Source organism: Typopeltis vanoorti, chromosome 5 (assembly GCF_054136105.1).
Source record: "Typopeltis vanoorti isolate ZY-2024b chromosome 5, IOZ_Tvanoo_1.0, whole genome shotgun sequence".
Classification (NCBI taxonomy): domain Eukaryota; kingdom Metazoa; phylum Arthropoda; class Arachnida; order Uropygi; family Thelyphonidae; genus Typopeltis; species Typopeltis vanoorti.
This window is the reverse complement of record NC_143553.1, coordinates 90163477-90180200: the sequence shown is the minus strand read 5'-3', so window position 1 is coordinate 90180200 and position 16724 is coordinate 90163477. Positions and strand designations below refer to the sequence as shown.

The 16724-nt window shown below is 35.6% G+C and overlaps 1 protein-coding gene across 1 annotated transcript; it reads left to right on the top strand.

Moving 5' to 3' along the window:
• Positions 1 to 1252: 1252 nt before the first annotated feature.
• On the top strand, positions 1253 to 16524 carry LOC150106643 (proton channel OtopLc-like). Its single transcript, XM_090392595.1, has 6 exons — positions 1253 to 1422; positions 7379 to 7487; positions 11137 to 11392; positions 12799 to 12974; positions 14946 to 15102; positions 15466 to 16524. Exons 1-6 carry the CDS (start codon positions 1289 to 1291, stop codon positions 16395 to 16397), a joined length of 1764 nt encoding a protein of 587 aa, XP_090248721.1. The 5' UTR covers positions 1253 to 1288; the 3' UTR covers positions 16398 to 16524.
• Positions 16525 to 16724: the final 200 nt, after the last annotated feature.

The window sequence follows — 16724 nt, the reverse complement described above, 5'->3', positions numbered from 1 at the left end:
ATTAGACTATTAAGCATAAGGAATCTTCGTCTGTGCACAAGTCATCAACGAATACCATCCTGCCCAATTGGGTCACGTGACTTGTGCGGCCAATAATACAGTGTTCTGAATGATTTAAATATGTGATAAATGCGCGAACTCATCAGAAAGAGAAAACATATCGGAGAATAACAAAAATTTCGCATCATTCGTAAAAGACCTCACAACAGTAAGCCTATGTTTGATTATTTTGATAAGTGAAGGCGCACGTGCACTGATGACATTCAGACACATCACAGCAGAAAATTACAGTCTGTAAAGTTTGTCATCATATCACATCCTACAAGCTCGTAACTAAGGTGTTTATGCGGCCTATGCCCAGTTTCTGATGTAGAATCGGATATGGGAATTTAAGTATTTTCGAGATAGACTAAGTTAAATTATCTGAAAGAGATATGGAATCTTTCCTTTGCAAAATATGTATCTAATCCTTGAAGTCTCATTTGACAGACAGAACACATGGGTAGAAGCTTAACTGCTTCGTTCTATTCAAATTATGTTGAGAAAGCTCAAAACGCAGTGGTCTCTTAATATCGACTTTGATATGAGCGCATTGTCCTAATTATGAAAAAAAAATCATTTCCGCGTGTGTTCATCTGCCGATTTGCTTGTCTGTTTGTCTGTTTGCTTTGGAAGAAAAATTGCTTCATCTTCGTCTAAGGTAGGCTTGCTTTCTGAAAATATTTCTTGTCCCTCGTTTGCAAATGAAGTCGAATCTCATTTTTAAAGATTCGATTGCCCTTACAAAAAAAAAAAAGTTATATTTCTCTTTAAATGTATTCATTTGTCAAAAGCGCAGTATTTCATTCCATTCTTTTCGGAAGAGGGTGTGATATGTACTAGAGCTAGAAGACGTGACACTTTCAGCAGAAAGATTGAAAAAAAAAGTGACTTCTCAGGATTTAATGCAGTCCATTCGGTACTAAGCAGGGTTTAGTTATAAACATTGAATTTATATTATTTTGTTTTCCTGGATTTTCCAATTTTAACCTGTATGCTGATGTGAGAGTATTTTTAACTAATTAAATAGCTATTTATAAATTCCAAACAATACTTCGGCATTTCTGTTGTCTTTCAGATCCTCTTCGATGGGAATCAACGTCAATCACCGAAATCCCTTCGACTTCAAGGGATTCCTCCACAAGACGAAAGTGGGGATGGAATACCGAGTGGATGTAATTCTGTGGAAAGTAGATCTCCAGATATGGCAAACGACGTGTACACAATCACTAGAACCAACGGTAATCTAATGAATGTGGAAAACGGCACGAAGTTCCGAGAGTCCATACGCAACAGGATGACTCCTTACGGAAGCACAGCGAATGTAAATATCAACGGTTCCGTCACCAATCTGTCGCGTGAAGAAAGAAATAAAATACTAACGTGAGTGATCAGAAGAAAAAAAATGCGTATATTTATGTTAATTCACTTTTAACCTCTCTCTCTCTCTCTCTCTCTCTCTCTCTCCCATAAGTGCTCTCATTTCCGGAAGCGGACTCCACAGCATTCACCTTTCATTTAGAATATGGATGGAAGACATTGGTTCGTATCCCGTCTATGACACGAATAATAATCATGTAGATTTTAACTAGATCAGTTACCTGCTGTCGTATGAAGGTGAACGGGACCTCAAACTGATTCAAAGAACACCGAGAATTAACAGACAAAATACTCTGGGTAAATTGGCTTACTTACTTCGGCCATAGTTTAAAACAACCCGACCCACAGCCTTAATACAAAAACTGGTACAGCTATGAGTCATGAAGTTTTTTTCCCTAAAACTGAATGATTATCTATCACCTAAGTAACAATAAAAGGATCAGCTGAAATGCTTTTCGTGGTCATTAAAATAAAACTGCTTGATTATTCAGCAAAAGAGTTATCTTTCGTGAGACGATGATTTTCTCTCAAAGACTGTGAGACTAAGTAGCTGGTGAAAAACTGCTACTCTCTTTCATTCAACAGTTTCATGATCAGTGTTATGCCTTGAATTTATATGACCTTCTTCATTCCACTATTTAAACATTCATAATGAAGGAACAATTTGTGTGAAGATGATGACGTAGCTATTCTTTCACACTATCGATTCACACATTTTAGTGAAGACTCAAGGACACCAAAAAGATCTATAATCATTGTGAAAAACGGACTAAATGCGACAGATTTCAATTCTTTACGACTGCTGACTGTATAGGGAAAAGGAATACTTCCGAATCATTTCTTTTATGTATAATGTGCATTGTAAGCGTAATTAGCACAAAAGATAAATTACAATAGGGTGTCAACTGAAATGTTTTATTGTAATATAGCAGTAACAGGTTTTTTTAAATAAAATAAATCTTTCAACACCTTCTGTTCCAGAAAGGGAGCAGGAGACGCTTTAACTCTAACTGATTTTTGGAAACTGGAGTGAAGTCAATCTCTGCCAGTAGCTAATCACAAATAGCTGGCCTAAGACTAGCAATGATTTTAATTGCCATCCAGGAAAGAGAGTACGACTGACCACTGTCGCCATCTCTTGGTACCAACCCTAACCCTATAAGTGTTTGTACTTTTATAATCTTGATTTGATTCCTATTATTGGATATTTTTAAAGTAATAGTTTTCGTTAATAACGGAGAATTCTTTAGTTTAAATATCCACTGTGATCAGGAACTCTAATATTTATAGGTGAAATAAAACAAAAAAATTAAGCACAAACTATTCTCTGCTCATTGGATTTATAGTTACGAATGATAATACACTTTCAAATATTCCTTAAATATTCCAGAATATGGTACTTTCATTTCATATTGACTGTGGCTCAAAACTGTCTGTTATAGCAGTGAATAACAGATATGCACCATCTAATAAAATCTGAAGTATGTAACAAAATTCTGCAAAATCAAGGCGGATGAACATATGATCATCCATTCTGACTTTATGCAATTGATTTTCCATGTGGAAGGCATTTTCATGGGTCTTTCGCCTCTACATCGTCACAGTAATGTTGGTACTTGTGCATTTGCCACACCCGATATCTCATGTCGAAGAACGCACAAAACTAGATAATTCTTTCCCTGGTTGAAAATTATCTAGTTTTGTGCGTTCTTCGACGGTCGTATTTTATTGCCGTAATTAGCCGTCTTTATCCCTCTTTAAATTCTGATCATTAATATGTACATCTAGAACTTGATTTGTAATAGTCTAAATATCCAAATAACGAAGTTTACCTTCCTTAGAGGACTTCATTCAGAGTTCAAAGTGAATTTCCTTTCCCATCTCCAGATGGATCAAACTGGAAGAAATGCTGAAGTATTTGCTGTTAATAATGATATGATATAAATTATATATTTGTCCATCAGACAATTATCACTATCCTACAAACATCTTGTTTCATTTTTTAATCAGCTTTTCTCTTGGTAACTCTGATCATAACATATCGCAATTTCTCTTCAATGGAACATCCTTCACCCAGCCATTCTCGGTCAGAGTGTCTTTTGTGTCGTAGTAGTAGTAATGGAATGATTTCCGTAATTTCTGCTGCTTTTACTGATCTGATTGCTGCTTTCACTTTCCCAATCCAAACATTTCAACAGAATAATTGAAGTAATCTTTGCTGAAAGTAAGGTCTTCACCTCAATCCACCCCCGGATTTCTTAACTTCTGTTCGAGATATGATTCATCAACAGGTGTGACAGAGTAGTCCAAGATAATAGTTCTCCATATCTCAAATGGCTCAAGACAAAATCTGCTTGAATTCACGCAACATCTCTAAAAATATATAAAAATCCGAACTTTGGAAAAGCCAATGCAGAAAACTTTTCTTCTTTCAAATGCTAATGAGTTCTCTTTTATCCCTCGACAAGGCTATATAGATCGCAGTATGATAACATCACGCAAAGAAAAAAGGGTAATAGCTTTCCGATATAATTCTTCTCCTCGTACCCTCGACCAATGAAAATCAGCTTCCAGTGTACCAAGTACAGTTCGCTTCAAATCTTCTACAAACTTTTTCGACAGAGACATCAGAAAAATCTTTTGATAGTTTGGGTGCAATTTTACATGTCTAGATGGCATCCCTATCCCAATTATGATTATTATTTGCACTCCCGAAATAACACCTATCCTACATTATCTTTATAAGCTGTCACGTATCCACTAGCATGGAAAAAGTGTATAGTCAATGTAGAGGAAAACCTCGCTTAACGCGATTAATTAATCCATCCATCAATACGCGCTAAGTGAATGCAATAAACAATAAGAATAATTATAATTCATCCATCAGTTAGCGTAAATTTGGAAAATAAAAAAATTACAGTATAAGCTATATTACAAGATAAAATCATCACAGTTAAGAAAAATCAATTGCTTACATTTTTATTTAATGTCTAAACATTTAATTGAGCTACTTTCTTACAAAAAAAAATTAAGTAAAGATGTTTGAATCGTGCTCGACTTTTTCATATAAAACGATAAAACGATTCTTGATAAAACGATAGCTGGCGATCGTTTTATCAAGAATTCGGCAGACTTGGAAGCTTCGTTCCATATTAGGATCAGCATCAAACAAAATTTCATTAGCATACTCAATGTGATTGAAAACTAGCTCAAGTTCTTTTGCAGTTAGCTTCCTAGTCGTAACATTCTCTTCTTGTTTGTACTCCTTATCTTCTTCATATGCACGCTGTTCTTCTAATTGAAGGAGATCATTCTCGATGAACTGTTCTGAATGAGAATCGAGCAAATTTCTCACATCTTCATTATTCACTTCATTAAATCTAAGTTCTTTTCCAATTGTGTTGATTTCTTCAATAATGTTAGATTTTGGATTTTGGGCATGATAAACTAACATAGGCTTGAGTTTAACGTCTCCTTCCGCACTGCCTCCTAATAAAAGCGTAAGACGATCTTTAGATACTTTGTATCCTGGTTGAGATGCTTCAGTTTTTAGCTAGGAAAGTTTTTGTTGGTATACGTTTCCAGAAGAGATCAGATTCGTCGACATTGAATATTTGACGATAGTCATAATCACCCTTCTGAATTATCCTTTGCAATTCTTCAGAAAACTTGGCCGCAGAATCATTATCAGCACTAGCAGATTTCCCAGTTATGCAGTCCAACTCGATTTTTAAAACGGTCAAACCATCCTAAACTCGGAGTAAAGCTTTCACATTTCCTCTTAAAATTTGATCTCTTTCAATGAGGTAAAATACTGAGAGCTTGCGTCTGAATATTCCTTGTACAAAGAGGTATTCTTTTTTGGTTATAATCCTCAATCCAGAATGATAGAAGACGTTCCATCTCGATCATTAAATGACTTCTATTTCGGGTAATCTGCATGCTTAAAGAAACAGTAGCAACTTGTTCATTGCATTCTTTGCTCTTATTTAATATAGTCCAAACTATAGACTAGCTATATCCCAGGTCTCGCACAATCATTGTATTACTAGCGCCACTTTCATGTCTCTTAATGACTTTCAGCTTTGACGCTCACTGCAGATTGGCTACAAAAAATTTCGCATAACGTATAAAAAATCGCGCTAAATGATTAATCTCTCGCTTAAAGGCGCGAAATAGTATCATTTCACTCAGTCGCGCTAATTAATTATCGTGCATATCGAATTCGCGTTAAGCGAGGTTTTCCTGTATTCCCCCCTTCGACAAAGGGGGAAAAATCATCTATGAAATTATCCTCCCGTTGATTTTCCTAAGTTATCTTAAAAACAATGGCGAAGGTCATCAAAACCTAATTGTTTGCAGTTACAAACTATCCAGAGATCACCAGAAATGAGTTTTTTCCTAGATGACATTACTATTCGTTGGTCAGAAGTCATTAAAAGGTTTATTAGGCTATCATCCTTTTCAGCTACTTTTCGCAAATGAATCGCTAGTTTCTTTTCTAGTCGTTTGTTTACTCTGTGTCGTAGCTGATGGTTTCCTCTCTTAGGTATCTTCATGAATACTGGAGATGCCTTAAGGCTTTCTATATATTAACGACCTTTTCTCTTTGACTATAATTCTAGCCGTCGTTTTTCTAATGACAGCAAACTTCATTCTTTTTCTTCTTTCGAAGGAAAAAATGTAGCAATCAAATTATTGAATCTTTAAGCTCTCCTCTCATAATCAACGCTAAACTATAATCTCCTTACAATTTTCCACTGGTGGGAAGATAATCTAGTGAACTTCATCCACAAATGACAATCATGTCTTGTTTCTCGTAAGGATTTTCTGAATCCTTACGGATTTTCTAATTAGGATTAGATCTTTGTTCTTTGACTGACATGTACCTCTCGCCTTTCCTGGTAAAAATGTATCTCATCCACAGACTACCTAACCTCTCCAAAATGTAGTGGTCTCTCTCTCATCTTCAACAACTTACAACTTCTAATACTGTGTAAATTCCAGATTCTGCAACCTTAGAATACTGTTCTCACATTTATGCCCTAAAATCTTTACTGAAAATGCAAGAGCTATTCATAAAAGGGCAGTCTATTCAAGAGATAACCCTCTCGCAAACCTTATAGATACTTCGCATTATACCTTTTTAATTTTAGTAAATGCTTTTCTATTGAAATGGCTTCCCCATTCCTCCACTTTCGTCTAGAACACATGAACAGCTGTTAGTTCACATCTTTACACGGTTCAGTTACAATTGTTCACAGTTCTGTCCAGAGGACACAAGTAAATTAAATGAAACTGTTCAGGAAGATAAAGTTCCTTCGTTCCTTGTTTCTCTTCAGTTGTTACTCCCAAACGTCACTATTGTGTTATCAGTTAGACTATCTCTCCTGAGTAGGACTGATATTAAAAAAATAATAGTAAATGCAATATGATAAACTCAGCTATTTAAAAACAGGTGTACTATTTGTTGACTAGAAGATTAATTGCTCGTATTAATTTAACTGCAGGGCCGCACTTAAACTTGTCCCGAGGCGCTTTGGGGACCCTCATTGTTTAGCCCTTACATTTGTCCTAATTCCCCACCCCCCAAACTAGAGCCTCGTGCGCCTGTGCATAAATGTTTCTCGGTCTTCACTTTTATTGCTGTATTACTTGTTAGTATCGCCTTTAATCCAACAGCACCAGTTCCTTTTTTTTTTTAATTCAGAATCCATCAATATGATATCTAATCGACTGTTCTTGTAGAAAGAAATCTTTTTGCATAACCGAGGCTTGATTTTCTGTTCCTTCCACAAAACTACTCACTTTAAATCGGGAAGAAACTTATCAGAGAAATGCTCAAGTCCTTTGTTGATATTCTTACCAGAAATGCAATTAATTAATTTTTTTTATTTTTATACTAATGAAGAAATGATGTTGTTTTTGTAAATCTAGTTATTGTATTTTTGCTTTCCAGGAAAAATCTAACAGTCATGTTCAGTACCATCTACGCTGTGTTTCTAGTAATGATAGGGGGCGTCTTGTACATTCAATTCCAACCACTGCAATATAGACACATTCCAGAGGTATGTTGGTTTTTCTTTCTTCTGCAATATCCTTTTAAGATAAAGTAATACTTGACTAATATCGATGCGGTTTCAGGATTTATCTGTTTGTGTGAATGTAGTTATTGTCTGTACAGCATATTTCGCATTCCAGCTGATTATCTTATTCGTTCTATTGATATCAGTTTCACAGCAGAATGAAAATATATTTTTGCTTTTTAAAAGATAATATTTTGGCTTGTTTTCAATTTCAATCGATAATTTCTCACATAGAATTCGAAAGAAATATCCAGAGACCTCACGAATCATCTAAAGCTTCATAAAAGTAATAAAATATTAATTTTTTGTTTATAAAATAAGGTATATAATCACCTTTGTTTAAACTTAAGTTTGTTAATCCTTTATGTGTAGGCTTACGACTTTACGGGTCTCCTAAAGTACACAAGTCTCACGTTCCTTAGCGACCAGCTTCCAAATCTATGCCTCATTTAAACGTCTCCATAACTATTAGGGCACCACATGAGGCTTGATTCTTACATCAAAAATGCATCCCGTTTTGTTCAGAAACTATGAAGTTTACACGTGTCATCCACTGACATCTTTGCATTGGCTTCACATATTATCCCTCTTTACTAATGTTCCTGCAGTTGATATATTAAACCTCATTGAAGACCTCTTCTATCAGATATCACTAACTTATTTGAACAGTCTCCTGTCTGTCCAAGTTTCTCTTTTTTTTTTCAGTGGAATAGTTTGTTTTACAAGCAATTATTTGGATTTGCGATGGACAGTTCCATCTCTCATTCTTCAGCTGACCTTTTTTATGGAGAAGACTTTCCCAGTGGAAATGAGTCTACAACCAACAGTTTGGTGGAGATGTGTTGATGATATTTTTATTATTTGTAAATATGACTTCCCTGGTCTGCAACAATTTTTTCATCTCTTAACTCTTACACACCTACTAAGAAATTTACACTACACCTTGAAAAAGATGAAAACCTTTTTATTTTTAAGTTCTCATCACTGAAAACTCTGACAACGGTGTTGAATTTTATTTCGCAACTTTATCAAGTTTAAAGCTCAAAGCGCTGGTGATATTTTATATCATCAGAGATATGATGACATTTCAGAGATCCAGTTCGGATAGCAAGTAATACCAAACCAGATCCCAAAAGGTAGATCATCAGCAGTTCCAGCATCATAATTCTGCCACGCTTTTCAGCCTCCATAGCTCAGTCTGTATAGAGGAAGCCCTTTGGTCGGAAAGACCTGGGTTCGATTCCCGTCCATGATGTAAGGAAACTTTATCTGGTCTCTTTCGACGAAAGGTGAGTTAACCGGTCTCATACGGAGGTAGGGGGGGGGGTTCACCCTGAAAACTCGGGTTTTTTGTCCCTCAGAACAGAAAAACCGGCCCCGTGAACACACTCGGATTACAGTCAGGAATACTTAAGACGGTTCTTCCTGCCACAGATCTGATTCGTCAGCTACGTCGGTCCCGAGCCCGGATAAAAATAGGAAGTGGGGAAATAAGATAGTGCCGTACCTCCCCTTAAAAGGGACTCACGGACGTTAAATCATCAAACGAAATAAATAAATAAATAAATAAATTGTTTATATACGCTGATAGGAACAACAATGATCTGCGGCTCAGTTTAGCCTACATGCTGTTTATCAGTCAACATCCGGAATTTTTTGGGTACCATCTTGTCCACTATATAATGGAGATAAGGGTATATCAAAATGGTGATCAAAAAAAGGGGGGGGGGAGAGAGAATAAATTGAGAGATCAAAATTTCCCAAAAAACTATTTTGTAGTTAACCTTCAAATAAAATAAAACTCTTAGCGCCCGGAAATACAACACTCTGGGTGTTTCAGCGCTTCCTACTTACTTTACACGGGTCATTGCCTTCTCTGAGAATGTGGAAATGTCGATTATGTTAACATTCTCCGAGGAGAAAAACAAAAACCAATTGTAGCGGAAGAGTTTTTCGATTATGAGAGTTTCGAAATAAGGTCGCGATTGTCTTAACTCCTTCACACATATGTGAAGTTGATATCATGTCCAAAGTTGACGACGACACCATCTGTTTCTTCCGAGAGGAAAGGCGAATGCGATCAGATTAAAAATAGCCTCCATTCTGTTGAACTCATAACCTCCCACAAGTAATTTATTTTTTGCTGGAAAGAAGATGGCGAAGAAGGAAGGCATGGGATAATTGGCGTCTACGGTGGAGGGGGGGGGGGGCTTTAGTCATAATGCACTCAACAGACTACAAATATCTTTGCTCAACTTTGCATTTGGAAAACACATTTCCTATTTTTCCCATGTGTTAGGTTGAACGGCTTGTCCGGCCAAACAAACTTGACCGGACTCTGTATTACCTAAGTCGAACCCGTGTATCGTTTGGGAAAATGTTTGGCTTGCATGCAGTAATCCTTTCGTAGACTTCCAGTTGAAAGAGTGAGACGCTGGTGCATGACGGGAGAAAGGCGCGATCTCTTTCTTCTTTTTCGTGTCGTCAGCTTTGTGGTCTCTTTTTGACTCCTTCCACTTCTTTATACCATCACGTTTCCAACTTTTAATCGTGTCACCATAAACGAAGTGGGATGCTTTAATTATGTTGCAGTTGCATGAAATGATCAACTAAATGGCAGACTATTGAAAATACTTAAATGGAAGTCAGTTAACCATAAATCATGCCAGATGTTCAGTAATATTCACCACTCTAGTAATTTATCTTGCATCCCCTTGCTCTTATAATTGGTTACACTCGTGTTTCATCATTGATAGAATGCAGTGATATCTACCATATCATCAAGATACTGTGGTTTGTCATGCTATCGTTTTTAACAACCTTGTTGGAAGACAATAACAACTGTGTTGGTAATGTATTCTGATTGCCAAGCCTTTACGTTGCGATCGTAAGAACACAGAATCAAAGGTAGATTATGCTCCTTGAATGAACTTAATAATGCTTTGAAAAGTAATGATAAGCTCCCCAGTACATACCTCTCGTAATCTCTGCAATCATTAAAGCCTGAGATGGCTTGCCGATCTCCCACTGAAATTTACTTTTTTAATACGACAGTTCTCAACTGTAGAATGTACTTCAGTTCCTATGATGCAACTGGCTATTGAACAGAAAACAACTTAGGAAATATTTCTTAGGCATACATATGTAAACAATATACAACTAGTCCAACATCTGAAACGTTGTTGTGACATGAACCGACGAGAGTTAAAAATCATGCAATGAGTGCAAAATCAGAGAACTCCTCATCAGAACTGCGATCTTTGTGAAAAAGTAGAATAAAAGCTGTACACAAAAATGACATTTCAGTACGTTGGCGATAATCTTAAGATTACGGCGTGTAAAACATTAACACTCCAGAGGTATAACAGGGAATGTTAGCACTCGTAAAGAAGCTTGTCTTCAAATATCGGGGAAAAGTTATCCCTGTATATTCGAAATAAATAAATAACAGATTATGTCTCAAATCAATGATATATTTCTTGCAAGAGGTAGTCTATTTCCATCCGCAGAGAACGTATTATTATTCAAATATTTTGTTAAGTAATTTTCCCCTAAAGCAATGCTACTTTGTAAATGTATTTAAGATTTATTTCTTATATCGACTGATTTGTCTTATTTCTGTTATTTTCAGATTTTTAGCTCCTTTGCGGCAGGGGTTGGATTACTGTGGTTGTTATTCCTTCATTTTGATCTGTATCGGTATAAGAAATATGTATTAGATAAACTTAAACAGCACGAGGAATCTATGCAAGAAAATGCTGATCGTTTAAGTAATTACACAGATTTTACGTTTTCTATGTCGTATCTACAAGGTGCTGACACACCTCCTTATCGGTTTCTAAGAGGTCGACACAGCGGCAGTTTTTATTTGAAGATCGGAATGGCAGGTGAGTATTATATGCACGTAGATACATGCGATAGAAATAATCAACTGTAATTTGTTGCATTAATATAAATCAATCGAGTTTAAGATAACCAATAATCTATTAAATCAAATAGAGCTTGATTGTGACCAATTCATCTTAAAATTACTGCGTGCGAAACATTAATATTCCAGAGGTATAAGGGAATACTGGCACTTGTAAAGAAGTTGATCGCTTAGCCTCAAATTATTCGGATTTGGATGTTGAAGAAATGATCATTAAAAAAAAACTGTATTCAAGTTTATAAAAAGAAGTATCATTGTTATTTTTATAGTTAAGTAAACAAAAAAAATGTGTTTGATACTTTAAAAGTTTCTAAAATGGTCAGCACATCTTCTGCCTCAAATATCTTGGTATTGCGTTTTTTGAAATGAACTCTGCCGTCCATATTCGCCTTTTATGAGTGTTTAATATTGTTGAATAAGCTTTCGCATATGACCATTGTTCTCTCTCTAAGCTAGGGAAGCAAATGCTTAGTCATGTTGTCATCTGTGCAGCAGTCGTGACATACTTTTATTCAACTGAAAATATAATAGTGTATACATATCAATGTAATGTACGCTTTGATATAGTGGCAGGGTCAAACTTAAAACTATTAAAAATCACACAGTACTGCTGTGTTAATACGACGATAACAAAAACGCATCAGATTTGAAAGGAGCGAGAGAGTGATTCTCGTGGGACGTTGTGTAATGGCCGCACAGATACGCAGCTAAGAGGAAACATTGGACGCGACGGATGTTTCAGATTGTTGGTCCTCATCAGACACCAGGCAAATACCCTTCTAAAACAAAACCTTCTTGTATTAATTCATGTGCGTAAGGTTTGCATTCTTATACATTATATTCTCGAATATAATTTAAGGATTTAAGGATATTTTCCTCAAGAATTGTAAAAATAAAAATAAAAGAAATTGTAATTTAAAAATTGTAAAGATAAATAAATCTGCTAACGCCTTTGATTCCCAATGTAAGTAGGCGGAATTCTCTTCTCCCTAACCTTTTGGAAGAAATGTATGCAACCATCTCTCAACTTAGTGTGATAATAACCGAGCCTAAAGGCTATCAGTGATTTCATAGATATAAAGGAAGAGAGAATACGACAAATCACTGCCATCATCTCGTGGTTCAAAACCCTACACGTCTCTTTATTGTCTGAAATAGTGTGAGTTCTACGGTCACTCTCAATAATTATACTTTTGGATATTTATTTGTTTACTGAATTTTTGTTCAATTAAATTTTCAAAAAAAAAAAAATCGCATTCGAAGAAATTCGAAAATGTTCTTTTCAATTTTAGTAAAATATTGCAATTATAAATTTCATTGTTAAACCTTCAGTTTAATGACTTACATTCGTTGTATATTTTATAGCATTTTGTTTTGGGCACCTGATCAGTGTTGGATTTCAACTCGGACAACAGATACTAAATTTCGTTGACCAACGAAAGCAGACAATGGACTGTGGGAGTTTTTCTGCCATTCTGTTGGATATTTTGAGACCAATTTACTCATTTTATCAACTCTACATAGTTTTCAAATATTCCAACGTAAGTGTGCTATATATATATATTTGCAATTGTCTGACAATTTCATTATCTCTAATAACCTTTAGGTTTTTGTCCCTATTATCAGTACGAAGTTATTTGTTAGAGCAACTACTACTTAATCTTAAAGCAACCAACACACAAAAACTAAACCAATCATTATGCATATTTCATAATCTAATCATATGCAAGTCGAAAATATGTTTACCAAAAACAAAAAAAAAAGGGAAAATATGAAAAATGTACTGATATAGAAATCAAAATTCATGCACATATTTAATGCTACGTACAAGTGCTTGCACTAAAACATTTTATAGCGCTACCTCATCATCATCATCATAATGCGTATCAAGGATTTAGGCCTAGCATGGCCTGTTCCTGCCTTAGAAGTCATCGTTGAATCGTTTAAGAGGACGTCCTGGTTTTCGTTTTCCTAATGGCTTGTACTTTAAGGTTTGTTTTGGTAATCTTTCTATTTTCATTCTTTGAACGTGTTCCATCCATTTATGTTTATATTTTTTAATGAATTTAATGAATGTTTCGATGAATGAATTTTTAATGAATTTTTTAATGAATGAATGCATTTATTCAGCAATAAATTTAAGTGGTAGTTATCAATCTAAAGATAAACCAGAAGTTATGAATGGGTCAACACACGAATATCAATAACGCCAACCGATATCAGATAATTAGTTTTATATCCCGGATACTAATTCTGTTATCTAGCGATTATTTAGAGTAGTATAACGGTCACATGTTTGAGTCACACACGCACACACAAAGTGTTGATTGGTTAATCTCTGTGGTTACTATAGCGAGTAGCCTGTCGCTTGTAAAAGTGTTCATACAGATAAGTCTGCCGATGACCATTTAGCTCTCTGAATATACCCTTCAGATATGGGTTAATACTGTGAGAATATCTTGAAGTCAAAGCCAGCTGATGCAAACAAATAGGAGTTATTTCTTTTGATACCAGACATTTTGCATGGCCAATTTGCGTTTTTTTGTACTTCCTAGTAGGCCTAAATGAAAGTAATAGAATCCGTTCGTATCCGGCCTGATGAAGTCATTTTATTATTTCAAATGTTGGCAGTTGTGTAAAAATATTACATGGATATTTGACGTGTTTTTTTTTGTGTGTGTGTGCTCCGTATAACATACTACAAACTTTGTGAATAAAAAATTATTTTTTCCCTAATATACCGTACACAGTTGCTTTATTGTCATTTATAGTTTACCATTCAAACATTTAGCTGCTAACAAATAGTTTTAAACCAAAATTGAGAAACTTCGACAAGATGAGTAAAGATTTCAATTCTAAATTTCAATACAATTTCTCCAGCCACGCCAAAATTGTTATATGCATCTGATTTGATCCTGTGGCTTCCTCTCTTTTAGAGGGTTGCAGCTTATTACTAGGGAGATAGTGACAAGATGGTTTCCTGTTGCCTTCCTTCGCGTATTTCTATGACTGTAGCCTGTGTGTTCACGGGTCCGGTTTGTCTGCTTGCAGGATGAAAAACCCCAGATAAACTGGAGGAAAAAACCCTGATGTCCACGCCCAAGACCGGCTAACTTGGCTATGGCTGAGGAAGATCCTTAAGCTCCTCACGTCGGCGATGGGAATCGAACCCAGGACACTCCTTCCCCAGGAATATGGTTGCGAAGCGCAAAGCCACTAGGCTAACCGACATTGTTATATGCATGTGGACCAACAAAACAAATGTAAAAAGGTGATGATTAGGCATTTTTCGAAACGTCCTTAAGAATAAATAAATAATATAATACAAGAAAAACTATTTTATATAGTTGAACATTGTGGAATTAATTTAGCTAATCATAAGTAATCCGAATTTGCAAAAAAAAAAAAAAAAAAAAATTTTGAATAGAAACAATTGTATTTTAAAACTAAAACTAAAGATGCATACGAACTCATTTGTTTTCCTCTATTCTTTTTTTTTTTTTTCTGCACAGGTTGTAATTTATCGCTACCAAGGTATAGCAAGGTTTGGTCTGATGCACATATTAGCGACATGTCTGTGTTTTTGGTTCGGAACAATAGTCGAGGATGCCCTGGAGGATTTTTACCACAAGATAGCAAAGGAACACAGCTCAGTTGGAAACTATTCTGGTAAGATTCATTCAACATGAAGGTAATCAAATATTATTACGCTTATTGTACCTCTTAGTACGTCTTTATGACTGAGCTAACATTGAGCTTTTACTCAGTTTTAGTTGTCTAGAAAATTAGGTCTTAAATGACTGGAAACAATACTTTAAAATACGTTTGCATGTTACAAGTAACGTGTAACATATGTTGGTGTTGATAATAAATAACCGTACGACACCAAGAAACTTTTAGTTCGATTGCTGAAACTATGTCGGCAGGTAACTTTAAAATTTCATGCAGTTTTTAATAACATTGAATTATAATATTAGGTTTAAGTTAAAACTCAAATTCTAAAGCATTATTTTTTATTGTTATTTTTATTAGGCTTCATCAATGTCACCGAATATCCGGAGAATTTATCCCTAGATTGTTCTTCAAGTACCATTTTATCAGAAGGTTCACTCCAAGCTCTGCCATATCTTTATCCTTTTACGGTTGAGTTCAATTTACTTCTGGCAGGTGTTTGGTTTATTGTGTGGCAGAACATTGGTAAAGAACACACTCGAGCCAATCCTCATCATTTCCATCACAAGATCTCCAACGACGATGGAATAGAAGAGATCACTTACCAGAGTAACCTCGTCATCAGTGCCGATTGCCATGCTTCAAATAAGGGATTGTTTGCAGGTCTCTTTCTTCTTCTCACGTCCATAATCACCATCATTGTATTCTTCGTAGCTATCAACAGTAAAGGCTACGTAGAAACTGGAGTTGCCATCCATACTGTGCAAGAAGGAGTGCTTACCATACTTTCTCTTTTAGGAGTCCTCATAGCCTACTGGAAATTATCGCGATTGGATTTCAACTTACATCCGATAACCTTCTTAGACGACGTTCTTTTGTTCATTCCGTTGCCATTCTATTTCGTGTACTCGCTCTTGTCGGCTATAGCGGAATTTCAAAAGAACAACGTTATCCGAGTGGTGATGCCGATTCTTGTAATCACCCAGGTAATTTTGCAAACACCTTTCATTATTGACGGACTCAGAAGGTGTAGCAACTCACAGAGTCTACGTTATCAGAAACCTGGACGAGAAATTGTCACGTTTCTTATAATTTGTAATCTAACCATGTGGATCATTAACACGTTCGAGTTGAAAAGTGTGGAAAAATACTACGGAGAAAGTAAATATTACGGAGAGTTGGTCTGGATGTTCATTGGACACACCACGTTGCCACTGATGCTGTTTTATAGGTTTCATTCTTCGGTATGCTTGGCAGATATATGGAAATCCGCTTATGAAAAGGGAGAATGATGACGTCAGCATAGTTTTATCGTCCCTATACGAGTCATTCACACGGGATTGTCCGTTATAGAAAAGATACTTCCGAATTCCATTTATCTGATCTTAGTTGAGTAATAATCCAACCAAAAATATTTTAAATCAGACTGTCCATTTTATGTAACTCATACTTTTATTACCTTGTATATAGCGATTAAAGTATATTTTTCCATGGAATATTTCCTTTGTTTTCATTATACTAAATCAATGAAATACTGTTAAATAATAAAACAACAATCCACGTAATTTCATGTCATAGAGAAGGAAAGAAATGCATTAAGCAGTCGTGGCTGAGTGGTT